A 10052-nucleotide genomic window follows, 5' to 3' on the forward strand; every position below is an offset into this window, starting at 1 on the left:
AAAAAAACGCTTCTCACGCTCCCGCAGTAGCCTCCACCCAAACGGGGGTGGGGGGGCTCCTATATAACCCGGCCAACGGCTGTTTTGGGTTAATATTTGACATTTGGGGTGGGGTTTTTTGTGATTTTTTTTTTTTTTTTTTCCAGCAGAAGGCAAAGGCAGGTGGGCGAAAGTGCAGGCGGGGGGCGGGGGGGCGGACGACACGGGACGGGCAACCAAACACTGGCTAAAAGTAGCCAAAGCCAAATCCGTGGGTAGCGCTTCCCTCATCGTGGCAGCAAAAACACCCGCAAAAATGGGGCCGAACTGGAGCAATCTGGGGCAGGAGGAAAAGCAAAAATTATCTTTTTTAAAATTCTTTCCCGGCGTTGCTTTTTTTGAGGAGAAAAGGCGGCTTTTGGAGAGGGCCCAACCTACATCCAGCTTGTGGGGTACTCTAAGCAGGGGGGGGGGGGGGTAGTGTCTGGCCTTCGCCGGCCCCGTTGGGTTAAATTTTAGTGATTTTGTGGTCAAAAGGGGAGCGGAAGGTGCTGACAGGGGTGGCCCTGCTTGGGTCAGCGCATTCCCCACCGGGGGTTAATTTTTGACGGGGTCAAACCAATGAGGGGGGGGGTGATGGGGCCAAGGGACACGTTGGCAACAGGATCAAGGGCCAAGGTGGCCGATGTGGGGGGGGGGTGATGGGAGGGGGTTGGGGGGAGATTGGGGAGTTCCTCACCCTCCCCCCCCCCCCATTCTCTGGGATTTGGGGGACCCCCTTGACCGGGACAAGAGTTGGGGGGTTTTGGGGTTATTGGGTGGCGTCTTCTTGGAGATGACCTCCAAAATGGGGGGGGTTGGCGCCATCTTGGTAGAGGTGGCCTCGGGGACAAGGTCATGAGGTGTCATTGGAGGTGACCACCAAGATGGGGGTTCTTGGGTGCCATTTTATTGGTGATGGCCTTGGGGACAAGGTCATGAGGTGTCATTGACCTCCAAGATGGGGGTTCTTGGGTGCCATCTTGGTAGAGGTGGCCTCGGGGACAAGGTCATGAGGTGTCATTGGAGGTGACCACCAAGATGGGGGTTCTTGGGTGCCATCTTGGTAGAGGTGGCCTCGGGGACACGGTTCTTAGGCGTTGTCCTGTTGGAGGTGCCCTCGGGCGTGGTTATTGGGTGTCATCTTACTGGAGGTGACCTTGGGTGGGCCTCAGATAACACCCCGAGACGTTGTCCCCACCAGAGCTGCTTTATTCCTCCGAGAACTTCCCCTGCCCCACACCGGGAGGTCACCAGCCGTGGGGCAGGCAGCGAATTCGTACCTGTCCCCAAAATGAGGCTGCGGGGACCCATAGGGGAGGGTGGGTGCTGGTGGTTGGGTGTTGGGTGCTGTCCCCCACCCCCCAACCCCCTTGTGGTCCTTCAGGCCTCCTTCTGTGGGGCCTTGTCCTGGGGCTGGAGGGGGATCTTCTCTTTGGGGTCCTCCGTCTTCTTCCGCTTGGCCCTGGAGGGAGGAAGAGGAGGAGGAGGAGGGTCAGTCACCGGCAGCGGGGGAAGCGGTCTGGCCTGCGCGGTGTCCACCCGTCTGTCCGTCTGTCCAGCCCTTCGGCCACTCGTATCGCTCGTTCTTCTGCCAACACACCCACACACTCGTCCCTCAAGACGTCCCCCTGGCACGTCACCCACAACCCCTTCGGCTTCCAGTCTGTCCATCCAACTGTCCCTCATCCAACTGTCCTTCATCATCCAACTGTCCCTCACCCAACTGTCCATCATCCAAGTGTCCATCATTCATCATCCAACTGTCCCTCATCTAAGTGTCCATCATCTATCATCCAACCGTCCATCATCCAACCATCCATCATCCAACCATCGACCATCATCCAACTGTCCATCATCCAACCAACCATCATCCAACCATCCGTCATCCATCCATCATCCATCGTCCAACCATCATCCAACCATCCGTCATCCATCCATCATCCATCGTCCAACCATCATCCAACCATCCGTCATCCATCCATCATCCATCATCCAACCACCATCCAACCATCGTCCAACCATCATCCATCATCCAGCCATCATTCAACTGTCCATCATCCAACCAACCATCATCCAACAATTGTCCAACCATCGTCCATCATCCAGCCATCATCCAACTGTCCATCCATCATCCATCATCCAACCATCCATCATCCATCCATCATCCATCGTCCAACCATCATCCAACCATCCATCATCCATCCATCATCCATCATCCAACCACCATCCAACCATCGTCCAACCATCATCCATCATCCAGCCATCATCCAACTGTCCATCATCCAACCAACCATCATCCAACAATTGTCCAACCATCGTCCATCATCCAGCCATCATCCATCATCCAGCCATCATCCATCCCTCCGTCCGTCCATCCGTCTGTCCATCGTTTCCTTCATCCCCCACGCCCAACCTGCTCTCCACCTCCTCGATGGTGTCGGGCAGCGGCGCGTTGAGGGTCTCTGGAAGGAAACCGGCCACCACGGCTGCCACCACGGGGGCCACCCCGTAGACCGCCGGGGGCAAGAAGGGGTAGTACTCATCCATCATCTTCACCAGCGGTGCCACGATGCCGCCCACTCGGGCCATGGTGCTGCCGAAACCCAGCCCGGTCTGCCTGCCGGCGCCAGGGGAGGGGTCAACATGGGACAGAGACCACCCTGGGGGTGTCCCGGGGGGGGGGGTCCTGCCCCACCGCAGGGTCCCGGGGAGGGGGTTTTACCTGATAGGAGTGGGGTAGAGCTCGGTGGTGTAGAGGAAGACACAGTTGAAGGAGGCAGAGAGACAACCCTTGCCGATGACGGCCAGCGCCGTGCGCACCGTCTGCAGCTCTGGGGCAGAGAGAGAGGGACGGGGTGGGCGTCGGGGGAGGGGCCACCGTGGGGAGGGGGGGGGGGGATGGGCAGGAGGAGAAAGGGGGGAGGGTGGAGGGACAGGTCAGTGGGTGAGCGGGCGGATGGGTGGATGGAGATGTGGATGGATGGGGGGGATGGTGGGATGGATGGTTGGGGGGGTGGAGATAGAGATGGATGGATGGATGGATGATGGATGGATGGATGGATGGATGGATGGATGGATGGATGGATGATGGATGGATGGATGGATGGATGGATGATGGATGGATGGATGGATGGATGGATGGATGGAGACATGGATGGATGGATGGTTGGAAACATGGATGGATGGATGGAGATGTGGATGGGTGGATGGCAATGGGGATGGATGGTTGGAAATGTGGATGAATGCTTGGAGATGTGGATGGATGGTTGGCGACATGGATGGATGGATGGATGGAGATATGGATGGATGGATGGATGGACGGATGGATGGATGGAGAGGTAGGTAGGTGCTCAATTCAATGGCTGGGGAAGAGAGGGATGGGTGAAGAGCAAAGCAGAGTGGTGGGAGGGCCCGGTGGGGACACGGGTGGCCGGGCAGAGCGGTGCAGAAGATCCCCATCACCCCATGGCACCCACCTGTGGAGACAAAGATGTTGGCAATGATGACCAGCCCCGCCAAGAAGAGGGGCGCCATGAGTGACACCCGCCGGCCAATGTAGCTCATGGAGATGGTCACCACCACTTTGGCCGGGAAGTCAACGGCGCCGAAAATCACCTGGATGAGGTAAATGCTGACACCAAAGTTTTGCAGATCCATGGCCAGGGCGTAGTAGGAGAAACTCGTGGAGAACCTGGAGGGGGACAGAGAGAGGCACTGACTTGAGGGGGGGTGACCTCCTGGGATGTCACCTGGGAGCTCAGGTGGAGGAGAAGGGCTGGATTCACCGAGTGGCCTGATGTCCATCTTTCTATTCATCTGTCTGTACATCTGACCAACTCTTCAACCATCTCCCCATCTACTCTTCCATCCAACCAACCAATCATCCAACCACCATCCAACCATCCAACCAACCATCCAACCATTCAACCATCCAACCATCCAACCATCCAACCAACTAACCATCCAACCAACCATCCAACCATCCAACTAGCCAACCATCCACCCAACTAACCAACCATCCAGCCAACTAACCAACCAACCAACCATCCAACTAACCAACCATCCACCCAACTAACCAACCAACCAACCATCCAACCATCCAACTAACCAACCATCCACCCAACCAACCAACCATCCAAGCAACCATCCATCCAACCAACCAACCATCCATCCATCCATCCATCTGACCACCCAACCATCCAACCAACTATCCAACCATCCATCCAACCACCCAACCACCCATCCAACCATCCCTCCACCCCCTCACCCATCCCTCCCTTCCCCTCCTCCCCACTGGACCTCCCAGCCCAGCCCCACCAGATGATGGAGAGGCAGAAGAAGATGTGGCGGATGACCGGGGTCCGGACCAGGTCAGTGACGGTGTAGGAGGACTTGAGACCAGCCAACTCCTCCTTCATGTTGGACTTCAGGACCTGGGAGAGGGGGAGATGGGAGAGGCTGGTGAGGGACAGGGGTAGGGAATGAAGACCCTCCCCCACCATGGGGCCACCGTACCTCCACCGTGATCTTCTCCCCTTCCTCCTTTCTCTTGTTAAGCCTGGCCACTCTCTGGAGGACCTTCACGGCCCTCTCGGCCTTCCCCGAGAGCACCAGCCAACGGGCCGACTCAGCCAACCACCTGCAGTCAACGAGGGGGAAACTGAGGCACGAGGAGACCCACGGCCTTCCCCGAGGGACCCCAGCACCCTACCAGGAGTAGAGGAGGAAGACAAAGAAGGGCAGGGAGACGGTGAGCTGGAGCCAGCGCCAGTGGGGGACGGCGTAGGCCACGGCGGCCAGCAGGATCTGGCCCATGGTGTAGGCGAAGCCGGTGATGGCCACGGTGATGGTGCGGTAGGGTGTGGGGATCCACTCCACCACTGCAAGGGACCACGAGGACATTGTTGGCTTGGTGTGTGTCCCTCCCTCGCCGTGACCCCTCCTTGTGAATGGGGCATCCCTATCATGGCCGCACCATGTGGCCCCATCCCCGGCCATCAGTGGCCACTGGGGTCACCCCATCAACGGCCATAGGGATGTCTCATTTTGTAGAGAGGGGGATGTCCCCAGCTGTGGCCGTTGGGGACATCGCCCATCCATGGCCATGACAATGTCCCTCTCCATGGCCATGGTGACGTCCCCATCCATGGCCACTGGGTTGTCCCCATCCACGGCCACTGGGTTGTCCCCACTCATGGCCACTGGGTTGTCCCCACCCATGGCCACTAGGACATCCCCACCCACGGTCATTGGGACATCCCTATCCATGGCCATAGTGACATCCCCATCCATGTCCCCTACCCATGGCCATTGGAACATCCCCACCCATGGCCACGATGACGTCCCCACCCGTGGCCACTGGGTTGTCCCCACTCATGGCTACTGGGTTGTCCCCATCCATGGCCACGGTGATGTCCCCACTCATGACCACTGGGTTGTCCCCACCCATGGCCACTAGGAAGGACATCCCCACCCACGGCCATTGGGACATCCCCATCCATGGCCACAGTGACATCCCCATCCATGGCCATTGGGTTGTCCCCACTCATGACCACTGGGTTGTCCCCACCCGTGGCCCCATGGTCATCCTCGTCCCTGTCCCCTCACCCAGGCAGGCGATGCTGAGGCCGAAGCCAGAGAGGGCCATGCCGCCGGCGAAGCGGAAGACGCAGTAGGACGCGTAGTTGGGGGCGAAGGCCGTGCACGTCCCCATCACCCCCAGCTGCAGGTAGGACCACATCAACATGGCCTTGCGCCCAAACCTGCAATGGGTAGCCGCTGGCTGCCACTGGGGCCACTGGCTGATGGTCTGGCCACCACCCCATGGGGAAACTGAGACACAGGGAGGGGGCTCTGCTGCCTTTACCTGTCCGAGAGGCCCCCCAGGACCAGGGCGCCCACCAGGACCCCGGCCATGTAGATGGACTGGGCCATCTGCCGGAGCTGCCGGTAGCTGCAGACGAGGTCCCACTGCGGGGACAGGGACGGGGACAAGGTGAGGACACTCTGTCCCCTCCTCCCACCCAGCGGTTCCTCCTCGCCTCCATCCAGCTCCTCCACCCCCTCCAGCCCACGACATCCCCACAGCCCCATATGGCTCCATCTCCGCCCCCATATAGCCCCATCTCCACCCCCAACCCCATATGGCTCCATCTCCACCTGGTTCCATCCTCCTCCCCCCGTCCCCCCCTCGGAGCATTTGGTGGCCCCATGGATGCTGTGGCCATCGTTCCCCCCCCTCCATGTCCCCTGTCCCCACCTCGGTGACGATGGTGGCCACATAGATGCTGCGGTCGTAGTCCCAGCCGTCGCGGCAGGGCTCGGTGGCCCGGGGGCCGGTGCTGCCGTTGGTGGGGGACGAGGCCACGTAGCGCCGGCAGGACCCCAGGGTGGCATCGGGGGACCCCAGGGTGCCATTGGACCACTCCAGGGTGGCACCAATGGGCCCCAGGGTGCCATTAGAGGGCCCCAAGTTGCCACCTGGGGACTCCGGCGTGTCACCAAGTGGGACGTGGGTGGCACTGGGGATGGGGGTGCCATCGGGGGCCCCCAAGTTGCCATCTGGGGACCTCAGGGTGGCACCAGGGGCCCCCACACTGGCATCCGGAGCCTTCAGGATGGCGTTGGAGGACCTCAAGGTGCCATCAGAGGTTGCTGAGGTGCCATCAGAAGCCGCTGAGGTGTCATCAAGGGTGGCTCCGGGTGGCCCTGGGGTGGCGCTGGGGACACTCGGGGTGGCACCGGGGCTGGGGGTGACCCCGGGGCTGCGGCAGCGGTGGGGGGGGACAGCGGCGGTGAAGTTCTGCAGCAGGTTGTGGCTGGCCATGAGCAGGATGGGCACCACCAGCAGCGCCGTCTGCAGCACCTGGAAGCGTCCCAACCCCCCGACCTGCGCCAGCACCGCCCCGAACGGCATCCTGGGGGGGCGCGGGGACAGCGTCACCCGCGGGGGGACACCGTCGGACACAGGGACACCGCTGGAGAGGAGGGTACGGGGAACAGCATCACTCATGGGGACGCCATTGGACATGGGGACACCATCACCCATGGGGACACCATCAGACATGGGGGGGACACCAGGACATGGGGACACCAGCACATGGGGACACCATTACCCATGGGGACACCAGCACATGGGGACACCATCAGACATGGGGACACCAGGACATGGGGACACCATCACACATGGGGACACCAGCACATGGGGACACCATCACCCATGGGGACACAAGGACATGGGGACACCAGGACATGGGGGACACCCTCGCAGGGGCCATCGCCACCCACAGGGACATGGGGCCGTGGGACACGAGTGTTGCATGGTCATGGGTGACACCAGCAGGAGTGGGGACATGGGGACACCAGGATGTGGGGACAGGGAACACGGGGACAGGGATACAAAGATGGGCCCGTGGTGGCAGGGTCAGGCGTGGGGAGGGGACAGGGGACAGGCGCAAGGACGGGGACAGTGGGGACACAGCGAGGGGACGTGGTGACCACCAGGGCCACTGCCGGTGTCACCACTTGCGTCACACATCCCCAACCCCCCCCGATGTCCCCGTCCCCTCCCAGCGGGTCCCTGTCCCTGCTCCACCTCAGCCCGGCTCCCCGGGGATGGGGACATCCGGCCAGCTGTGACACCCGTGTCCCCAAGGCAAAGGGTCCCTTCTCTGATGTCCCCAGCACGTCCTGGGCCCATGTCCCCTGGTCCCCAGGGCACCCCGTGTCCCCTCCCCAACGTCCCCCAGCCCCCCCATCCCCTCTTCTGGTGTCCCCAATGTCCCCAACCCCTCCCAACTTGTCCCCACTTTGATGTCCCCACCCCCTTGACAGCCACCTTGTCCCCAACCCATCCCACACCCCCTCTGTGATGTCCCCAACCCCTCTGATGTCCCCAACCTGTCCCACATTCCCTCCACAATGTCCCCAACCCCTCTGATGTCCCCATCCCAACCAATGTCCTCTCCACGATGTCCCCAACCTGTCACGATGTCCCCAACCTGTCCCCACCATGCCCCTCAATGTCCCCAACTTGTCCCACTGTCCCGATGTCCCCAACCAATGTCCCCTCCACAATGTCCCTAACCTGTCCCCATGTCCCTTCCACGATGTCCCCAACTTATCCCACGTCTCCTCCACGATGTCCCCAACCCCTCTGATGTCCCCAACCCATTCCACGTCCCCTCCCCAATGTCCCCAGCCCCTTTGATGTCCCCAACCCATCCCACGTCCCCTCCCCAATGTCCCCAACCCCCCTGATGTCCCCAACCCATCCCACGTCCCCTCCCCAATGTCCCCAACCCCCCTGATGTCCCCAACCCATCCCACGTCCCCTCCCCAATGTCCCCAACCCATCCCACGTCCCCTCCCCAATGTCCCCAACCCCTTTGATGTCCCCAACCCATCCCACGTCCCCTCCCCAATGTCCCCAACCCCCCTGATGTCCCCAACTCATCCCACGTCCCCTCCCCAATGTCCCCAACCCCCCTGATGTCCCCAACCCATCCCACGTCCCCTCCTCAATGTCCCCAACCCCCCTGATGTCCCCAACCCATCCCACGTCCCCTCCCCAATGTCCCCAACCCATCCCACGTCCCCTCCCCAATGTCCCCAACCCCTCTGATGTCCCCAACTCATCCCACGTCCCCTCCCCAATGTCCCCAACCCCCCTGATGTCCCCAACCCATCCCACGTCCCCTCCCCAATGTCCCCAGCCCCCCTGATGTCCCCAACCCATCCCACGTCCCCTCCCCAATGTCCCCAGCCCCCCTGATGTCCCCAACCCAACCCTCATCTCCTCCACAATGTCTCCAACCCCCCTCCGATGCCCCCAACTTGCCCCCATGTCCCCAACCTGTCCCCACGTCCCCACCCTCCCCCTCGACGTCCCCGCTGTCCCCCCCTCGCTGTCCCCAACCCCCTCCCCCGCCGTACCTGGCCTCCTCGGGGTGACGGCCCCGGCCCCGGGGTCCCCCCCGCCCGCTGGCCCCGTTATATAAGGCGAAAAGCGGCTCTTTTGGTTAAAGTGTCACCGGGATTAGGCCGGGGGGGGGGTGGGGGGTGGGGGGGGGAGGAGGGGGGGGCCCCAGGGGGGGTGGGGGGAGGAGGCGAATTCCAGCACCGCGGGCGCTCAGGGCCGCTGGACGCCTGGGTCCCCCTGTCCGCCGGCCCCACACCCGCTCCCGCAGGGGCCCTATGGAGCCTATAGGTACCTATAGGGGCCTAGAGAGCCCCTAGAGGGTCACATCCCGCCCCTCCTCCCCACAGATCAACCCCCACCCCCTTAGGACACCCCCAACTTGTTGTCCCCCCTACAGACCCTAAGTGACCCCTATGGGGCCCCAATGCTGCCAACAAGGGTCCTATAGATCACCCAAAGGCCCCTATAGATGCCTATAGATACCCAGGAGCTCCCCAAGGAACCCCCTGCAGCCCCCCCAAAACTTCCTGGGGGACCCTATAGACCCCTGTCCCTCCCTCCCGAGCCCCTCCAAGCTGCCCTACAGACCCCTATAGATCCCTTAGAGCCATTATAGATCTCGTGGGTGCCCCTATAGACCCTCACAGCCTCCTGTGGGCCACAAGAAACCCCATATGGGCTCCTATAGATTCCCTACAGCCCCTTATAGAGCCCTATAGCCCCCCAACATCCCCTGCAGTCCCCATATACACCTTTAAACACCCTACTGCTCCCCTATAGCACCTCTACACCCCCTATAGACCCCTACAGCTCCCTATAGATTTCTATAAACACCTATAAACCATCCTATAGGCCCTATAAGCCTCCCTATAGCTCTTACATGCCCCTATAACCCCCCTCTGGGCCCCTATAGATCCCTACACCCCCCTATGAGCTCCTATAAGTCCCCATAGATTCCCTACAGCCCCTTATAGAGCCCTATACTCCTACAGCTCCCTATAGATTCCTATAAACACCTATAATCCCTTCTATAAGCCTCCCTATAGCTCTTACACACCCCTATAACCCCCCTCTGGGCCCCTATAGAACCCTACACCCCCCTATGTGCCCC

General features: G+C 61.0%; 1 protein-coding gene across 3 annotated transcripts; it reads right to left on the reverse strand.

The window, feature by feature from the left end:
• Positions 1–1209: 1209 nt before the first annotated feature.
• On the reverse strand, positions 1210–9448 carry LOC141918988 (solute carrier family 22 member 6-A-like). 3 transcript variants are annotated; one of them, XM_074813956.1, is made up of 11 exons: positions 8956–9448; positions 6281–6998; positions 5888–5991; positions 5629–5783; positions 4733–4901; positions 4537–4660; positions 4339–4454; positions 3498–3712; positions 2744–2852; positions 2435–2638; positions 1210–1483 (listed from the first exon to the last, which is right to left on the reverse strand). In XM_074813956.1, exons 2-11 carry the CDS (start codon positions 6935–6937, stop codon positions 1402–1404), a joined length of 1935 nt encoding a protein of 644 aa, XP_074670057.1. In that variant the 5' UTR covers positions 6938–6998; positions 8956–9448; the 3' UTR covers positions 1210–1401. The 3 variants fall into 3 exon arrangements, 2 of the variants coding, with proteins under 2 accessions (XP_074670057.1, XP_074670056.1); XR_012621859.1 differs by lacking the exon at positions 8956–9448 and having other exon boundaries at positions 3637–3712; positions 6281–7685; XM_074813955.1 differs by lacking the exon at positions 8956–9448 and having other exon boundaries at positions 6281–7675.
• Positions 9449–10052: the final 604 nt, after the last annotated feature.

This window comes from Strix aluco, unplaced genomic scaffold (genome assembly GCF_031877795.1).
Source record: "Strix aluco isolate bStrAlu1 unplaced genomic scaffold, bStrAlu1.hap1 HAP1_SCAFFOLD_128, whole genome shotgun sequence".
Taxonomy (NCBI): Eukaryota; Metazoa; Chordata; class Aves; order Strigiformes; family Strigidae; genus Strix; species Strix aluco.

Coding starts and splice junctions, on each gene's coding strand:
- LOC141918988 (XM_074813955.1), bottom strand. CDS start 7,087: ATGTCTGATGGTGTCCCCATGGGTGATGGTGTCCCCATGTCCAATGGC. Junction 5,784..5,887: donor CTGGGGGGCCTCTCGGACAG/GTAAAGGCAGCA, acceptor TACCCATTGCAG/GTTTGGGCGCAAGGCCATGT. Junction 4,661..4,732: donor GTCTTCCTCCTCTACTCCTG/GTAGGGTGCTGG, acceptor CGTTGACTGCAG/GTGGTTGGCTGAGTCGGCCC.